The sequence below is a fragment of the Orbicella faveolata genome, unplaced genomic scaffold (genome assembly GCF_042242905.1).
Source record: "Orbicella faveolata isolate gen_17 unplaced genomic scaffold, um_ofav_v1 contig_46, whole genome shotgun sequence".
Taxonomy (NCBI): Eukaryota; Metazoa; Cnidaria; class Anthozoa; order Scleractinia; family Merulinidae; genus Orbicella; species Orbicella faveolata.
The window spans coordinates 15219327-15239618 of NW_028301576.1; the positions used below are offsets into that span (position 1 = coordinate 15219327).

At 38.9% G+C, this 20292-nt stretch overlaps 1 protein-coding gene and 1 long non-coding RNA gene across 2 annotated transcripts; one reads left to right on the forward strand and one right to left on the reverse strand.

Moving 5' to 3' along the window:
- Positions 1-289: 289 nt before the first annotated feature.
- On the reverse strand, positions 290-18718 carry LOC110050658 (beta-1,4-N-acetylgalactosaminyltransferase 3-like). Its single transcript, XM_020756577.2, has 17 exons — positions 18354-18718; positions 18092-18168; positions 15792-15897; positions 15175-15470; positions 14609-14795; positions 10068-11815; positions 9703-9758; positions 9367-9445; positions 9245-9266; positions 8631-8744; positions 7715-7764; positions 7476-7579; positions 6884-6956; positions 3981-4055; positions 3693-3771; positions 3408-3534; positions 290-2129 (listed from the first exon to the last, which is right to left on the reverse strand). Exons 1-17 carry the CDS (start codon positions 18481-18483, stop codon positions 1895-1897), a joined length of 3558 nt encoding a protein of 1185 aa, XP_020612236.2. The 5' UTR covers positions 18484-18718; the 3' UTR covers positions 290-1894.
- On the forward strand, positions 4252-5453 carry LOC149098600 (uncharacterized). Its single transcript, XR_016203570.1, has 3 exons — positions 4252-4433; positions 4517-4624; positions 5255-5453. It is a non-coding gene; the product is annotated as an uncharacterized LOC149098600 (long non-coding RNA).
- Positions 18719-20292: the final 1574 nt, after the last annotated feature.

Consider the following 20292-nt stretch of genomic DNA (forward strand, 5'->3'; position numbering starts at 1 on the left):
GTGGTGTGAATCATACGCTAGGTACTGATCAGTATGTGTTGGTTTCCTGTAGACACTGGTGGATACCCACGATCAAGAAGCACAACAACAGGAGAACGGTACAACAGCGGACCACTGAGGGAACAGCTACTCGCCGGAACAATGGAACAATAGGAGGATCGAAATGCACCAATCACAGCCGACCTTTGTGATATAAATGATACCGTGCAATCAGTCGACCTTATCGCCTGAAGAAGACTAGCAGTAAGCAGTCGAAACGTCGCGATCTACATCTCAAGTGACTACATCGTGAGACAAACGATAATACACTTTATTATTGCATCTACCACGATGAATAACAACAACCTTTTCCTCGACAATAGATTCGTTTAATAAGCAATTCTTTATAAGTAACGACCATCATTTTTATTTCAATAATAATAATAATAATAATAATAATAATAATAATAATAATAATAATAATAATAATAATAATAATAATAATAACAATCTGAGAATCAACTTAACAATAAAAAAAGTAATGTAAACCTGCTAAGACATTTCATAGTCTTGACATCTCCCCACCTATGTACTTAAGCTCATCACTTCTCCGCACACAGAGCTTGCTCGCAGGCCTGGCGTACAAACGCGATTACACACTGTATTTTTTTTTAAATAGAAAAGTGTCACCATTTTGGTACTGTACCTCGTAATTTAATAGATTTCCTAAAGATTCGTATATCCATTTGACACTTTAATGTAAAGCCTCGTATGATGTATTGAAACCTGCAATTTCCCTGGCCGACTGTACAGTAGAGTTTCACATGTTAGTTTTAATGTGTACGTCATGTGAAGTAAACTCGATTTTATAAGTAACTAACCAATTCCTCCCCCCCCCGCCCCCTCCCCGATATGTACTCACAGATAAAAATCCAGTCACCCGTTGTCATGTTCACCATAAATGTATAAATAGTATTCCCTTTATCCAATAGAACTGGCAGGATGAAACCAGCTGCATCTTATCAATTAGACTAGGAGAAATTTATTACAGTATTAAAGTATCTCAATTATTAATGAGAAAAAATTTCCGCAGGTTTCATCTTCAACATGACGATGCTCAACTGTCATTATTTTAGCTTTGACGGAAGTCTTTAAAAAATTGGTATTTTCCTGGTGTCTGTAACACAGACGAACCGTTGTCACAAAATATATATACATTTGGAATTTCTGTTCATATATAATGTATGTATAATTTCTGTTCGTATATAATATATGTTTATTAATTCGCTTTTCCTCCAAATAAAACCTTATTACCAATGTGACCGAACCCGACACCTTACTCAGCGTCAACACCTCGTTACTACGTGCACAATTATTGCCGGGACACCCATTTAATAACTCAGATTATCACCAGATTAGCAAGGCCCGACTGTTTGATAACATGTTGGCTTTATAATCACCCACTCAGAGCCAAACTCTAAGGGGCAACAAGCTCGACCTAATTGGCATGATTAAAAACAATTAACCCGATGAAAAAGAAATAATAAATATGACAAAAGAACAGAACATGTAAAAGGTGCTGACCACGCCAAATGAAAGTTAATAACTATGCCAAATGTAAAAGGAAAGGGAAAAAACTGCTCTGTATAAATGTTGATCATCTACAGACATTTACAGGCAACTTTACTAGCGGCTTATTGAAGATTTAGCGGTGTTGAAAGGGCATAACTCAAATTATTCGTCTCATACTTGGAGAATTACTGAATTCCAGAGTCGTTCTTATTTCCGGTGTCTTTAAGTTGGCCTAGCTAAATGAAATTTTCTGCAGTTCACACTAATGCAGAAATATTGTGAACTAAAACTACCCTATTTTATGACTGAAATTTGTACACTACTACTAAAAACTACAGCTAAACTATCTTTTGCTATGAGAATACTTTCTGTAGTATATAAAACGTTTCTCTTCTTCTCGCTCTTTCGTTTCGTTGTACAGTGGTATAATTTCACTGTTGTCATCAAAGCGGCCAAACATATCACGGTTGTTTGAGTTGAACATGTTCCTGGTTCCCCACATTCCTTTCTTGGAGTGATAGTAGTGGTAAAATTTGGGCACACGTAATCTCTCCACCTCCATTTTGTAGAGGAGCACTCTGTAGAATTGGAGCAAAGTTAATCATCAACGGGCCAGCAGTAAAGCGACAATGATGTTCCCTACCGTAAACAATCAGTTTATTTTGCGACACAAGGTTTTGTTCTACAGTCTTAGTAATGCCGAATTTACGTTATCTAAGTTCCAGCCGCGGATTAATATTGTAAATTAATGGAACAGCTTACCTAAAGAGACAATCAAACAATTTTCAAAAAAAATTTCCTGCAAAGCGAAAACTGCCGAAAAAAATATCGTGCAAGGGGATCCATGGGGGAAATATTGAACAACGGCTTTCTACTATCTACTTCCTGTCAAAAATAATCTTTGCACAACCTATTGCCCACCAAAAAACAACATGCACAATCTAAAGGTGAGAAAACAATTTCATGCCCAAGGAAATTGCCCAATCCTCCCCCCGCCCCCGCCCCCCTTTCCCCATCAAAAACTTATGGTCCGTCCTTAACCCTTTGAAGCCCAAGTGGCCATATACGGCCACTTAATGGTCGCGCTCTTTGTACCACTTGTGGCGTCATCAATTTAAATGTCATCAGATATTCTTGATGAGCAGATAGTAGTAATGGCTAGGCCTTTCCGCACAATGGTCAGGTCTAGATATCGACGACATTCTGACGTCGCAAATCGAAAAACAACGTTATCAGTTTTGGTGCAAAAACGGTGGTAAAATGGTCCACTACGCCTATGATTGATCAAGGTCCATTTCTAGGCTTCGCCCGTAATTAACATCCAACTTTTCACCGCAGCCAGAAAGAATATACAACGCAAAAGGTAGCCAGTGTAAAAGGGCCCAGAAAAACAGAAAGGAAAGGGGCAACAAACAAAATTGAGAACGGTTAATGGCAAAAAAAAAAAAAAGAAAAGTCCAAATTTTGGCTTATGCGCATGCCCGGAATTGAAATTTTGCTCAATTTTGTGCCTAATCCTCGAAAAATCTCTCCTTTTAGCAAAAAAAAGCTTTCTTAGCAAAACTTAGGTTTATTTAGCGTCATGGCAGCTAAAAAAACCTGACTAAACGGTTAAAAACGGTATTTTTTGGCTAAAGTTTGGTATTCAAAGGGTTAAATAGATTTTAGGATCTAGAAGAAGGATTTGTGAGGAACTCAAAGGATCTAATATGTTACTGTGCTAAGAGTTTTATTGTTTTATCTGTAACATCCTACTTACGTAATGAAAGCATTCTATATTTACTCGACGACAATATATCAATAGCCCCGTGCTTACAAATTGACCTTACTTTACTTCATATACGTTTCTATCCTACCTGTCCAATAGTTCCCAGTCTTCTCCTCCCCACGTGGTCCTGAATTCCTTGTAGTTCATTCCACCAACTCGAGTGAAATCTGACTTATACATGGCGAACAGCCCGTAACCTTGAAGCTCCCAAAAACCTATGGCAGCAAAGATAAATTACAAGGAAAGGCGCAGTTAGATAACTGGGCTCGGTTAAGACAAGGCCGACCTCGGGGTATTTCACCCAAGTCCACCCATGGGGCGTTCCATGCATTATCTGTTGTAATATATAAAAATTGCAAGACAACAACTTTACCGAAGGGAAGCGACGGCGAGAAACCACAATGAAGTCGAGCAACAATCGGTGCGAATGCCATCTTTCCTTGAACACAGTGCTGCAAAAACAAATACTAGTCAGTTACCCTTTCCAAAAAATTTACACAACAGTTTCTAACCATTTTTTTGTTAATCAGAAATTGCACCGTCATGTCAGCTTGATGAAGTCACTTAACGTGATGTTGCTTAGCAAATCATGACCTCGATCAATCCTCGTAGCCGAAAAGAAACCGACAACCATAATAATTAGCTCATAAGCATTTGTTACCTTTCTAATAATGTCGACGATGTTACTTGGGATTTGAAGATGAAGATCGCACATGAAAATAATGTCACGGGGATTCTAGAAAAAGGAAATAAGTGTCGCGTCACCCACCAAAATATCACTAACTACATGATAAACAATTTGGAGCAAGGTTTGTTCGAGTGTAGACACGGTTTGCATAACAAAGCTATCAGATGAGGCAAAGTGTAGCCGCTCTTGTAAGCTTGTGTTTCTTTTTGTCGTCACAGTGTAGCAGCTGTAATTGGTTTGGGATTAGCAGCCCGGAATATACCGATAAATTAGGACATCTGTGATGTCACGAAACTCACGTTTCAACCAATGAGAATGCGTGTTTTGATTGGAGTGTTGTGTTTCACAACAAACCAAGAGATTCAAGATGGCGGACAAAGAGAGTCGCGAATACTTTCCAATGCCATGAATGCGGGCCTTCAGGAGGTATATATTTATCTCGAATTGAGTTAGATACTATCCAAATTATAAAGTAAAAGGAAAGTTTGTGTTCGCGTTCAATGTCACAGACAATTCTGCCCAGATAACAATTATCCTCGGACCGAAGGAAGCACCACAGAACGCAATGCGGGCGACGAGCTGCTGTTATCATTCTTTGGAAAGAGACCGTACAATCGGTAAGCATCTTTACTCTGCATTTTTCTAAGCACAGAAATGATCGATATGAGAATTGAGGCTTTCCTCCTATCTAGGGATTATCGGGCTGAAATCGACAGCACGCTCGTGTTCTTATATGCCAGCAAAGATAAATTGTAGATGTCCAAAATGTTATACGTTTTGGCTAAATCGAGGAAATGAAATCATCATTAAAACAGAATTTTCAATAACGCATACGAGTGAGAAATTCTTGTTCTTTTATACAAAATAAACTAAGCTAGAAAAAATGTATCCCAAATTTTAGTGTTGTCAGATGCAAGGATAGCCAAAAATTCTGTTAATATATTCTTTGTAAATCTGAAATTTCTCCATTTTGGTATTTATTTCAAATATTTCTTGTATCTATTTGTTACTGTGCTAAAAGATATCATGTCTGATCTTCACATTTAAATTATGAAAACTTACATACAATTGCTGACTTTCACAAGTTATTTACCCAAAAATATCAAAATATAATTCCTGGACAGGTTGACAAGGGAGCATTCACAATCCATCCATATGTCCCAAGGTTTTATTATATATTTATTTAAAGTATACAAAACAAATTCAGTCTTGAAAGTGAAATCCATTTTATTTTATTCACTCTTTAGGTACTCTCAACCTTGAATTTGCCTCTTAGCAGAATGCAGGACCTGAAACAAATCACAAGCTCTTAGAAGATTATTACATTGCTTACAGAAGTCAATATTATTACAAATGTATTTTTCGTTTTAACATATGAATTTATTTTGAATGTAGTTACCACATTAGTCTCACTAAATAAGAGATTGCCCTCAAGTGGTCTGATAACTCTTATGTTTTCTATTTTTCATTACATATTCTTAACCAAACTGATATGTTTCCTGTTCACAACCAATTAATGTTTCGCATTAGTTTCACAATTAGTAATGTTCAACACTCGACACTACATTCTAAACTCTCGTACTTTTTCAGTCTTTGCGTTCATAAAAATTATTTTGCAAACACATTACTTTCTGGTACATTCAAGCTTCATGGGGAGGTGAAAAGAATCATCATCTACTAGGTACAGCTGCAGTGTGTATAGTTTTTGAAAAATGCCAAAACAAAGAGTACAATGCCGCCTACAAACTTTAACTTAAATGTTTCCATGGCCCTCAACCTCTGGTAAATGAGCACAAACAATCTCTCTACCCTTTGTGCCATTCCTTGGGATACTGATAGCATTCATTTACAGGGAATCACTGCACTACCCCTGGCCTGTCTGTTTCGCTGCCACTTCTGTGCTGTAGGTGGTTTTCAACAGGCTGCTGGCTCTCCAGTGATAAAACTGGGGTGCACATTCGGTGAATCCACCAAAACAGAGACCTCCCAAATTTGTTTAATTTCGTCCGCGTACTTAGCGACGTCTTCTTTCCTCTCTTTTCCCTTTGTTTTTTCCCCAAAAATTCGGCAAAGTGCCTCGAGCAGTCGAGTATGCTCTTCCATGTACTTAAGAGAGAGAAATTGAAAACAACTGTCATAAAAATGAAGGAATGATGCATTACTCAAGCCTTATAACAACAGCGGTTCAGGTACACTTGTAACGCCTCAAATTCAAAGAGAGTTTACAAAATATCGACGTTGTTTACAACCGTGTAATTTGGCATGATGAAACTTTAACAACACTAGAACCAGTAAAAAATATACACAGCTCAATGAAAAATACGTGAATACTAGAAAATAACGCGTACACTTTACTAACCTTAATACTTGGCCACAAAATCGCGTCTACATCGTCGCTTGACACCAAAAAAACTCAATGATTAGAAGACAGTCAACGTTCTCCCACTACCAAAATGGCCGCTTATTCTCCTTCTCAACGTTTGGTCCCAGAAAGTCCTGGATAATGCTGGCCAGACTCTATGCGAGACTGGAAACAACATATTTTCTTGGTCCGCACAAAAGATCCGCCATTTTCCCGGCTAACAATAGCTTCATGACGTCATGACTGTCCTAATTTATCGGGATATTCCGGACTGATTAGAGGCATTGTTTTCTATTGGGTATCGAGCCATTCATGTGAGATCATACGAGAGCTGCTACCCGATTTCAATGACAAGTCACAAAACTGAGACACCTAATTACATGTAAAGGTTACGAACTAGGAGCTGGTCAAGTTGTGAATGAGTGATTCTATCACTGAATAACATTGAAGCTAAAGAATGTGATGTCACATAGTACCCCAAGGTGAAGTGAGACAATTTTTTTACGCAACAAACCTTGACTAACGCTGCACCAGCATGAATACCATACGCTCTCTGGAAAGCCCCTTTTAATTTCCTTACTTGATACCTGAACAGCAGATGAAACAACTGAGTCAACTTACAAACAATTAGTCAATTTACAAACAATTACGTAAAAAATTTAATTGAATATCGTGCCAATCAGCAATTCATTCTCGTGCAACATCACAGCATTCAGAGCACACCCGCTGAAGAATGCAGTTTAGGCAGTCGAAAACTTGTGTTTTAAAATATTTTTAGCGAGAGAACGTTTCAAACTATTATCATTTTTTCTTCATAAGCCTTCAAAACAAATGTCTATCTTTGTAACTCCCTCGTTGTCCTGGACTGAAACGAATGTAGAGCTTGCAATATTTTCTGAATAAACCCACGTGATTTTTTTAGCCAATCAGGAGGTATACCAAACAAAGCGTGTCACGCGCTATTTAAGTAGCTAAATCGTGATTGGTTTAGACTTGCACATGATTTCGGCAATCCTATGTGAAAAGGTTTTTCTACCCATAGATGAACAAGGTTTCAGTGAGTTGTGGCATTAGCGAGCAAAATGAATTCAATCAAGGTTCTTTACCTTTTTAACTGGCTTCGTTTCAAAGCGGCCAACACATCAATATCCGTACTACTGAAGTCTACAATGATTATGTTTACATGAGGATCGCCTGTCTGTAAGTAGAGCTGGAAAATAAACAAAAACCAGGTCAAACTTGCTCTGGACAATACTGGTAAAATGAAAAAAAAACTGATAATTGACCAAGTAGTGTTTAAACTTTCCGTCTATAGCATTTAGACTCAAATTCAATTGCTTCTTACCTCGACCATGTTGTCAATAAAATGCTGAACCCACTTTCCTTGGTTCTTGACTGCATAAAACAGAAACGCGAGAAAAACGAAAATTGAATTAGCTCAAACAGAAGTTTAAAATTCACAATTTAGTTGCAGCATTGTAAAGTTCTGGCCTAAACGAATGAACTTGTAGCTAAAGTATCATAGTAAAATTATTGTCAAATTATTATCAATAAATTGTTCAGTAACGCCAAAGAATCCATTAAAAGGCTGGTTCTTAACAGAGGAAAGCGTTAAAATAAGATGACGAGGACACCTGAACATAGGGTAACGACATACACAAGCACAGAATAAAGGGGATTTTGGATACCAGATATTTTCATCAAATAAATACGTGGCTTTGAAGACGAGAATTATTACCAGCCCTCCTCAATTGTTAAACAATACGGCGGAGTCTGCGTTGTTGTTTCCGATGTTTTCGCAGAGGTCTGGGTCGAACTGAGTTATGACTGGTTGACTAGCTCGTGCTTAAGCTTGTACTTGTGTCACCGACGTTCTCACTGGGACATAAGCATAACATAGTAGGAGCGGATCCAGGATTTTTCTCAGGAGGGGATGCACCACTAAGGAATCGAATAACTGACTGGTGAGGTAAACAAATTTTAAAAGTGATTACGAAGAAGGCTTCATCCCAGGGAGGGGTGCGCACCCCCTGCACCCTCCCCCTAAATCCGCTCCTGCATAGGCATAACGAGAACGATACATGTGCGGTCTCCTTATGCTTATACTTATGTCCAGCTGTCCTTACTTGCTAATGCTAATGCTAATGAGCGAATGAAAACAAGTCGTTTAACAATCCAAGACCTCGCGTGAATAGGGTGCGTCAGGGCACGCGCGAATAACTGGCTCAACAAGTTACTTAACAGTTAATGTATTTACTAACCTGGGATAATGATATGCACCGTGGAGTGTTGATTTAACACAAACGCTTTTGGTAAACAGAATTCCGTGCTGCCGATTTTCTGATATATATACTGTGACAAGCGAACAGATGAATCTACAAAATGAAAACCACAAAATAGCGGCAAAAATATACATTTTCGATTCTGCTTTGGTGAAAGGAAAAGTGTTATCGTTGTTTCACGTGTTCAATTAAAGCACTCTTGATACTTCTGATCACAACACAACGGAAGATTCATACAATAATGAGCTGCGGAAAACGTCTCGTACAAAATTGATGTTTCAAAGGATCAGTGTAAAGTTTATTTTGTACGCGAGGCGAGTTTTAACACAGAGTGGAAGGTGATTGAAAGGCAACTTTATTCCATTTCGTCGAGGCCATGGGTAAATAATGCTCTTCCGAAAATCTCCGAAGAGTGGAAGAGGCCCCGATTCTTAGCGTGCAAAAGATCGAAGAAAGATCATGCTTCGGAAAATGCTGAACTAGTGATTTCTAGTTATCGATATTTCTTCTCTTTTCACAGTATTTCTTTTCATCAGTTACACAGTGACACAAATAATTTAGAATTAATTTCAATTTTGATAACAACCACTCACTTCTTCCCTCGACATTCAGCTCCTGCAAAGAAAGACAATGTAATTGTGAGTTCACAACAGCTGAGCTGAAGACAGATCAAAAATGTTTTCTAAACGACGTTGGTAATGCAGTATTGACTTACCAGTTCAATTAGATATCTGTCTCCTTTCATAACATCGTGATTTTCTTCCACATTCACGATACCTTTCAAGGAGTATTTACTGTTGAGTTACAAGAAACGAGAACAGCGAGTTAGTGATTAGGGAAAAATGGTCAAATGAGCCAATCAGAGCACCGGTTACAACGCATAAGGGTTATTTCAAAAATGACGCCGATGCTAAATAACAGAGGGTTGCTAACCGCCAGTTGAATTTGAAAATTAAGTAATTTAGTTTGCTTATAGAGATAGGGTACTTGACATTGTTCGACGTAAACATTTTTGTCACGCATGACATGACGTTTTCGTTAGAATTCTTACCTGTTACTAGCTTTCTTCAGTGCGCGCATGTATCGATTCACGACACTTATCGCCACCTGTGTAGTAAAAACAAAACATTCTCACCAACAATAAACATATCTTCGTTCCAACTTAATCGTTTAAACTTTTTGCATCGTTTTGATGTCATTTTTATTTACCTGAGAAAACTCTTTTTTTTGATACTTGCAGAGCAAAACGTAAAGATTCTCCCTCTCTTAAACGGCGACCGCAGGAAAACGCGTAATTGCGCAATGCGCAAAAAAGTACACCAAATGCACAAAGCGAGTACTCGAGTGTTCCGATAGCGAAATAAATTTTAGTGCCATTAAAATGTAAAAGTAAAGGCGCAAAGTCAGGGTACTTACGTCAGTGTTTAGCAGCAGATTTCCATCGCTGGCGCACTTAGTCCTGTTCTGATGAAAAATCCAGCCATTGTAATCTGGAACCCTCACTATGTTCGGTATCTTCATTTTGACTCCAAATTTCCTGAACACAGCCTCGGTCAGGGAGCGCGAATTGACACGATGGTTGTAGATTTGCACGGCATAGATCATCTTGCGCACGAACTCCCTTGCCGCGTTCATCCTCGTCATTTGATCGTCTTGTTTATCAACGGGGTAAAACTGGATGCGTCCTCCGTGTTGCTGTGAGTTGCTATAGCTCGAGTTCTGTCCTCTCTCTAGGTGCGCATTGAACAAGCCATATCCAAAGAAATTATGACGCCTGCTCGGCTCAAGGTTGTCGTCGATTCTGCTCACTGCAAGAGTATTGCGGGACGACCCCGCAGGATTGACCCCATTTGATGCGATACCACGATTGGGTGCGCGTACCACAGTGCTATTAGTATCGATGGTCAACAGTTTACGCCGAGTTCCTATTGAACTATCTTCTCGATTTGACTGGATTGTCGTCAAATCACGTGATGCTTGATCATGTGATCTACCAGGCGCAGCTGTTTCGATGTCACGTACATCTTCCCGTTTTGATCCAACTGGTAAAGCCTGTGGAGACCTGCTATTCCTGCCTTTATCTCTCCCTTTCCTGTCCTTACTTTTCTCAGGGGACTCTTCCTTCTTTGAAGAGCTCCTTTTCGTTCTTTTATTAGAAGCTGTGATCGTCTTTTTCCGCTTCGCTTTTTTCTTCATTTCAAACATTTTTTCTTGGTTATGGTTTGGTGAAGAATGCGCCTGCTTGGTAGGATGAGCTTCCTTTGATGACTGAGTGGAATCTTCAACTTCTTGACTCAGTCTCTTAATATCCCTCAAGTCCATTTGCGTTTCAAGCAACTGTTCTTCCGCTTGCTCTCTTTCCTCCGCACTTTTCGCGAACGACAACGGTAAAAACGCTTTACCGTCACGAAATACAGCGATGCTTCCATTTTCGTAGAGACTTCGATTCGACTTCAGTTTAGGTGGAAGAGAACCAACTTGGCTGCCATGTGAGTCCTTGACCCTTCGTCGCACGCATTGGTCGTATTGTTTCATGTGCGTCAGATCAGAATAATCATTCGGATAAAGCGCAGTATCGTGAATTAGCTTCACGCCATCATAACGCCTCAGTTTGAAGTCCACTAAATAACTAGGACTGTACGGACAACTAGGGAATATCTTCTCGATGTCACGCTCGTCCACTAACTTCGCCATGTGCGCCTTGTCACGCAAGTCGTCCGATCCAACTTTGAAAAAATTCGGGTCAAGTGTAACTCTCGAAGTTCTGTAATGAGAATGACTTGGAAGGTCCTGCGGTATAAATTCAGCATACTCAGTTACATCTTTTGGGGCTTTGACGTCGTCGATAACTGCCGAGATTGAGGAACCAGACAAGTGTCTGAAATGATTCAAGCCTGGAATTTTCCATCCGACCAAGATGTGATCTTGTAGGTTGGCCTGTTTATGCAACGCTTCAATGAAGTATTTTTGCCCTTTATGAAGGAAAACAGGACGGGAGAGCTGAGTTTTGGACTTTGTAAACTGCCCGATTTTAGTTTTAAACGTGTCACTGAGAAGAGTGCGATTTCCAACCCAAGCAATGAGTTTGACTTTCGAAGGATTTTCATCTGAGCTTAACCAGAGCTCAGAACTGTCATCTGAAGAAATAGCGAAAGTGTATTTTCCTGAAGAAATAAAAATATATAAAAAAGAAAAATTAGTGATTATTCTAAAGAAGAAGAAGAAGAAGCAGAAGAAGAAGCAGAAAAAGAAGCAGAAGAAGCAGAAGAAGAAGCAGAAGCAGAAGCAGAAGCAGAAGCAGAAGTAGAAGCAGAAGCAGAAGCAGAAGCAGAAGCAGAAGCAGAAGCAGAAGCAGAAGCAGAAGCAGAAGCAGAAGCAGAAGCAGAAGAAGAAGAACAAGAAGAAGAAGAACTTTATTTAAAGGAGAACGGAAGGCTAGGAGTCGTATTTTACATGGGAGCTTAAAACTATTGCAATAGCTTAAATTTGGAGTAAAAAGCAAGAAAAAGTGAATTTTGCCCTTCGAAAGTGACGAAAAGAGTCCAAAACCAATCGTCATTTTTCAATTTGAACGTCCGCCATTTTGGACATCTTTCCTTCCGGTTAATTCCATAAAAGGAATGCCCGCCGCCATGTTATGACGTCACTGCGCACATACATTTCATGTCAACAAAATTTGTGAAGAATCTTGTGTCGAAACTGCATTTAGCTTGGATTATGGCTGAGATCGAGCCTTTTTCTTTTGAACCTATGCGAGGCAGTTCGAAGTCAGAGGAAGACGATGTTCACGAGAGTCAAGATGAGAGCTGAAGAGGAAATACATCGTGGTGTGTATGCGAGTGTCATGTGAACTGGGAAGTGCAATAAGAGAAAGAATGTTTACGCTGCAAGGAGATCGAGGAAGCCGTACATATAATAAAATTTCAGGTGAATAGTACTTTTGTATTCAGCAGATGTTAATTATTTTGGCACTAGGAAGCTAATAAACAGCCATGGACTCGGTAGGAAAAAGTGTTGTTTGATTTACATTATTTATTTCGTATTTTGTCGTGGCGTGCGTGGCAGGCTCAAATGACAGCGAAATGGTTGCGATATAACTTGTTTATATCATTTTGGTCCAGACATAGAGGTAGATCAACCGACTCCTAGATGTATAACACAGCTCCCCCTCTTTCAAACGATTTGTTTACAAAGGAAAGTTATAGAGACCACTATCGTGGGTTTATGTCAAGGAATGAGAGCACCAAGAGAACTAAATAACATGAAAGCACACAAATGGTCACAAATGATTTGCTAGCTGTGAGATTTATTTCGAACGTTTCGTTGAGCTCGGTTAATCCTCCAACATAAGATTCGATTATACATAAACGTAACATTTCAAGCTCTACAAACAGTGCTAGATATAATTCGATTTGACGACAATCTCAGTTAAAACGTAGTACTTGAAATTCGCGCATTTTTCCCGTTTGCACAGTGACGTCATGCTATGCGCCCAAGCCTTCCACATGGCTTCCAAAATGGCCGACATTCAAATTGTTCTGGTACGGAGCTTTTTGCTGTTACAATCAGGTTCAAAGGTAAGTTCACATCCTAAAACATAGCGATTTGATTGCGACGTGTCATGTGCTTTCGTAAGAACGACTTTTTAAAAATTGGGTTTTCGTCCTCCTTTCTCCTTTAAGTGTCAAATGTATTTAGCACTGTTAAATGTGCGAATTGGGGACACTGTAAATAAATAAACAGATAAATCAAATATAACATAAACTATTAAGAATTATAAATACGGAGGCCATTTATAACAAATTTGATCACAGAGTAAAACACCTTGCAAGTCGACCGATAGAATGCTTTGGCTAGATAAAAGATAAAGGAAACAATTTCTACAGCGCGATAGGGAATTTCAACACACGAACGTTGTATTAGTAAAACCTTTTTTTACGATAACTGCAGAAGTTCTCGCGCGCTCATTGGCTAATTTTCATCGTCAATGTGCGGACAGACACATGAATTTATAATTTATGAGATGCGTCAACGAGCAAGAGCGGACAATTTGACAATTTGTTATGCTATTGTTGACGTCAGTTTTTCATACGTCTGTCCTGTTATTGACAATGAATTTCGTCATGACATTGTCAAGGTAGTCTGCGGATCCACTCGGCTATCGCCTCGTAGATCCACAGCTACTTTGACAATGCCATGAAGAAATTCAACATCAATAACAGGGCAGACGCATGAAAAAGTGACGTCAATTTGTTAATCGTACGCGTTCTGCGGTGTTTTCCCGCCATAGTACATGTCGAGCTGCTTAATTCTCACGTCGAACTGCTCCATGTTCCCCGCCAAAACTTCATGTTGCATAAAACGGCAATGTACTGATTTGTTTTCTTAAAGTCTGCTAAGTACATGTATATCAAACATTATTACATCCTCTCTGCACCGAAACATCGAAAAAGACTGGTGTATGAAAGCTGCTCTGTGAGACGTACCTGTCTACGAGTCAGTGGAATCATGGGAATGATTTGGTTCTCTACTCCGCAGTTCGGGAGCAGAAGCAGTTTCGCAATCGTCTTCTCTTGAAAGTCTATTTGTCAAGTGAGGTTTCTGGTTTTCTGGTTTAACATACCGCCAAATTTTCTTTGATCTTTCGAAAGTGGATTATATGTATTTTTTCTTGATCTTCCGACAAGGCAGTAGCCCGCGAACACAGACGGATTTCCGGTTTTCGTTTCACGCCGCCGAAAAATACTGAAAACTATATTTCGGCGGCGTGAATCAAAAGCCGAAAATCCGTCTGTGTTCGCTGGCTATCAAGATCTATCGAGGCGGCAGCTAAAAGAATGAACCCGTTGTCTTTAAACTTCCCATTACCTAAACGTTATAAGCTTTAGCATATCGCTATTAAAACGCACGGATGCCTTTTGTAACTCGGCAAGTTCTACTTAGCAAGTGTGTAATACCTGAGACAGGGGGAAGAATGTAGCCAAATATTCTTTGTCCGTAGTCAGTTTCCATATGACGAAGGAAGAATTTCTTTATGGTCAGGCGAACATCCGGGTACAAAGGGAAGAATCTGTTTCTTCGCAGGTCATGAATTGTGCTTCCACACCAGGCCTGCCATATGTGAACGTTTAGACCTCCAAGCATCTAGAGAGATATGGTATCAAGAATTTAGTAGAAGTACATGTAAGGGGAATACGAACCCGTAGATTGACAGCTAAGTGAATACCAATTTACATTGAAATGATTCTTTCCTTGTTACAAACTTAAGTCCACCGCTTATTGCCATTCCAAATGAAATAACTCTTGAGCTACTTGGACTCCGGTAATTAAAGAGGTAAAATGCAAATGACAAACTGATATTTAGCGGCACCTCAGTACCAAGTCGAAGTGACCTTAACTCCTTCTCTCCCTACCCTCCCCCACACACTTTATCTAGCCACCAACCCCCCCCCCCCCAACACACACCCTTGTACTCTAGAATTAGATCTACATGAGTGAGAGCTCTGAAAAATATATAAATCACCTCTTTTGTCCATGGAAATCTTTTCCTGGTAAGGTTGTTTTGAATGTGGTGATCATAAAGGGTGTGTGATTCTTTTTCATGTCCTTGTGCAGTAGGTCTTGGTGATCCTTCTTTCTTGTTGTTGACTGCAGCTGCAGTCGGCAAGGTGGTCAATACTTGAATTGTCGCATTGTCGTGAGTCGTGGTACTGGAAGTAGTGATGTTTAATGTTTGGCTTTCATTTGGCATTAACTGTTTCAGTTTCCTCTTCTCTACATGGTCCATCTTTTCTCTAACTGCAGTTTCTTTCCATTTGCCTTCAAACAAGAATTAAACAGTGACAGGAAGAGAAAATAAAATGCTGAGTAAGATCTTATGTTGATCCAAAGTTGCACAAATGGGAAAGGGGGAGAGGGAAAAATTTGTTCCCTATTGCTTGAACAATGAGGGATGACTGAGGTAGATCATTGCTCACACAGCAGAGAAGCCATGCATGTGTATTTGTACAAAACCAATAGTCAGGTACGTCCTACCATGTACTTGAAAATGCTCATTACCCACGTACAGTATATACAAAATTACAGCAACAAGTACATAACCTGTTACTCAATTGAGTGAGCTTTGAAACTAACACTCACCATGGAAATTGTTTTTTTTCTCAACTTGATGCTTGGCTTTTTCACTAAATGCTGTTTTCCAGTCTTCTGCTCTGTATTTACCTGCATCATTGTTTCCCTGTATATCCTGGCAAAAAACCAAAGCCAACAAACTTAATGAATACAATCTCCCCATCAAGTAGTCCAAGTTTGAGCCATGGCTGGGGTCGTTACGTTTTGTTCTAGGGTCTCATAGTATGTCTCTCCACACAGGCGCCACAGAGCTTAATGTCAGGGGGTAACCCTACAAAGGACTAATGTAGATCCTATCCTGGGAATGGTGGAGTGTACAATGGTAAAATGCACTTCAGCCTAATGCAGACTTTGCTCGAAAAGACACAATGGAGGATGGGTACAGTGAAAAATTTTCAGGCTCAAATGGACTTACATTTTGTTTTTGAAATCAACAAAATAGGGGGGCTGGGATCCCTGGACAGCCACCGTAGATCTACCACTAGGGGATTTTCCAAATTCTAGATTGTTCAGCAACCATTACAGTTACTATCTCTTCACTCAGCCATCCTGACAGGTATGATCTGACATTAGAAAACTCTAGAAGGTTGAGACAGACAATTTATGGTTGTCCGCTGTCCATAAAGCAAAACCTCCTAACTGGCAAAAGAGTCAGGTTAATTGACAGGCTGAGCTATAGAAATCATGCTAATATATTTTAGAGGTTAAAAACACTACAGGACAAAAATATAGTTAAAAGCTTTCCATTAAGTACATGTAACTTAACTGCATTTCCACTTCTTGAAATGCATGAAGAAAAGCAAAATACTGGTTGGCAGGAAGAGTTTTTCAGTTACAAAAAATTATTTTTTTGCTAAAAAACTTTAGTCGATAGCCCAATAAATTATTATTATTTGCAAAAAAATGCTTGCCACAAAATAATAAAATACTTTCAAACAAAATTTAATCTTATCAGATATATGTGACCAGCCTGTTATTCCATGAAAACCAATCTTTAAAACTTTTTCTAGACACCACCTACATCCAATTATGAGAAATGATTTCCACCTTACCCAGTCATGCAGACAATCTGATAAAAACCTTATCAGATTATAGACAACATGTGACATTTCAACAAAAATGTTTGGGTAATTTAAGTGAAAGAAAAATGATTTTAAAAAACTATTTTGTTTTTCGTAATAGTGACCAATTGTAATGAATTTTTAATTACATTTGTCTTAATCTGCAAATAATTTTAATTACTTAAGTTTAAAAAGTATTTAAAACAAAATAATTCCACCGACATGTATTTTAATTTACCACCAAAATAAGCGAGAGGAGAAAGTGCAATCAGCCTAGCTAATGGAACAAAATAGTTTGGCGATAAAGAAAATACAGTCTTGACGCCACAATAGAGACACGAATTAAATTTGCAAGAGCAAGAAATAATACTAAACTACGATACATTTGTATATGGGTACGGATTAATATGAAAACCGCAGGAAGATATACAAATATTTGATTTAATGGTAGATCATGCACGAACTAAAAAAGAGAGTCTTCGTAAGGCAAGTTATTTATCTCTACATTTTTGCAAAATATGCGTCCAATTAGTTTTCGCTGAACACGCGAACCTGGCGTGACATTTGAAGCTCTTACACAAATATGAAATTGAAATGAAACAAACATTAGTCGAGGTCGAAAGCGTCCGGGATGTCGATCAAACATGGAAAAAAATATATAATTGTGTTTAGGACGCCATAGAGCGTGGCTCGAAACAAGATAAACAGCTTGCCATATCTGGTACTCCACTTTGTCAATCATAAGAAAGCTTTATGTAAGGGATCGGGAAGGAAATACTGGTTGTTATTGCGAGGAAAATCTTCAAACATTCCTCTACATGCGGCAGCTGAAAGTGCCTTGCGGTTGTCGGAATGAAAGTAATTTTTTACATCTTTCTCTAAAAACAGCAGATACTTTCGTCATTTACATGAAAAGGTTTCTTGAAAAGGTTTAGAAATATATATATATATATTCAAATCGATTGCTTCGCGAGACAAACTGATGTCTACAAACTCCGACTAGAAGCATTGAACGTTGGAATTTGACAGTAATAGAGCAGATGACATGAATCAATAAACGTGTTCCGAAAATGACATTTCATTGTCTTGTTTAAGAAGGCATCGTTTACTAGACATTATTTGAGCAATTATGAACGGGAAGTGAATCAATATTAGTTAAGTCTTGCTTTATATCATTCAGGGTACATACATAAAACCGGACGAGTTCTTTTGACAGGAACTTGTGTACCACAATAGATCCTTGTTTACCTTCAATATTCCATTCACGTCAAATTCTCGCTCGGGGTCCGTAAGACCTCGATACTCCACATCCAAGGACGTCTTCCCTTAAAAATACAAGAATGAGAAGAAAACACGAAAAGAACATATCACTTTCTTTTGTTTTATCCGAGTGAAAAACTTTTAAATCGCGATATGCGGGCGAAATATCACAAGAATCAACAACAATAAGTGACGAACCTACAAAATTTAGTCACGGGTGAAATTAACGTTTTAAATTGATTCTCTATACCTCTTTTGACGGGATTGAACTTCTCCGAGTCTGATATTTCGTTCCACTGAAGAAACAATAGTAACGTGACGAGCAAAACAGCTAGAACCGAAAGCTGAATCAAGCGCTTGACTCTTCGAATCGCCACCATGCTGTCGGGATCGCCAACGGGTTGTTATCTTTCATTTCATCCCATGCTTAGTGCGGAGGAATGTTTAAACCATTGTTTCCAGGCAAGAGTACGTTATCCACAGAGGAAAAATCCGTTGGTCGGGAAGCATTTCAACGCACTAAAGTCCTACTCATCACTGACAATCGCGATTCAATTAGGTCTGTGCGGGTCAGTTTATGATTTCAGGTTATTTAGGATTCATTAGCAGTTTTTCATCCGGGACTTGGAAACGGAAGTGAACTTGTTTATACCGGAAAGTACGCTCGAATAGAAACATTGTGTAACACAACTGCTTTGGCAGGTTGCGCTCAAGCGGGCGCTCAAGTGTATTTGCATTTGTAATTGCTAGTTTCCGAACAGATCCAAGCTCTAAATAATAAATATATCTACTCCTTAGTTTTGTCAGTTTTGCACTTGTAGTGGTTTGAGGCTTTAACCGCTTAAAACGTATCTTGACCAGAGGGTTTTTAGAAATGCTTGGTGTAATTCTCTCGGTCTTGCGGTTCTGTATTCTTATCTTGTCCCGCGGGAAAAAGAAGCCCCACACTTCTATCTTTTCAGCTTTGTGTTTGTCAGCCACTGTCAAATTCCATGGTTTATTTCAATTTTGGAGAATCGTTGATCAAGTTTGCCGAGGGAATCTGCACGGAAAGCCTGTAGGACCCGAAGAGAAAGCAGTGGGAAACCCACTGATTCTAACCAATCTCTCCCCTTTATTAATCAAGTGGTCAAAACCGTCTGTCGCACGCCGGTTAGGATCTGCTCTCACAATTTACCAATCGATAAAAACAGTGACAGTCATAGCCTGTGAGTCTATATTCCTGTCTTCGACCAATTATTACTAGCAAACGATCAGATTCAGAGACGGTCGAGTGTCGCTTGCTCTGAGTCCCTTCTACTGACAGACTGAGGTGCGAGTGTCACTCGGCCAGTGGAAAATCGAACTAGCTCTAGGTGAAATATTGTCATCTTACTCATGTGGGTCGATTTGCCCGTTATTATCCTAACAAAGACATGGTGAATAGTACAATTTCCCGGTGTTATTAAAATTGTAAATACCCGTTTCAGTCTAGAAAAACACCCGATTTGACGTTTTTCGGGGCATATTTTGGGACTATGCTACTTTTAGTAAAATATAGCCTAAATCAGTTTGCAATTCCGTGATTTGAGCTGCTGAATTTTCCACTGGAAAAATATTTCCTTTAGCCTTACACGTAAATCTGGTCAAACAACTACGCTGTACGAATTAGTACTGACATCTCTATTTACGTTATTTCGTTTAGGCAATTATCATAACTTCTTGTTTTCGTCTTAAAAGACATTTGAGCTTTCGCATTTTCTAAGAATCACTTTCGTTGTGACGTATGGTTTACATTAAGCTGCCGAGAATTCACACTTCAAGAGCAAAGTTTGCCGGCATTAAAATCATTTTCCTAAGCCGTGTCATTAAACTTCTTAGAAGTCCTATGTTCGCCATTAGCGATCTCAGAAATTAAAATGGAAAAGTTGACACCTCATTGTCTCTCCTTTTTCGTTTATCTTTGATAATTTCTCGGCGCTATATTTGCGCAATCAAAATAAAATATATTTCTATATATTGCGCAAGTAAATTTAGCTAACCTCGTAGTCTATTTTATTTCCTGGGCCTTATTAACTTAAAAGGCCTAATAAAAGCTAACTAACATTATTTACTTTCAGTGTCAATAGATTATTTTCACGATAACAATAACGGATATAAAAATAAGTTTGATGTTTTACTCGGTTCTGCTGAAACCAGTTGTAATCTGT

Bases quoted from the DNA above. Each gene is read 5' to 3' on its own strand.
- LOC110050658 (XM_020756577.2), bottom strand. From the start codon at position 18,483: ATGGTGGCGATTCGAAGAGTCAAGCGCTTGATTCAGCTTTCGGTTCTA. The intron at 4,056-6,883 runs GTTTGTTGCGTA...TCCTTTTTCTAG, and splicing joins CTGGTGCAGCGTTAGTCAAG to AATCCCCGTGACATTATTTT. The intron at 2,130-3,407 runs GTAGGATAGAAA...CCAATTCTACAG, and splicing joins GACTGGGAACTATTGGACAG to AGTGCTCCTCTACAAAATGG.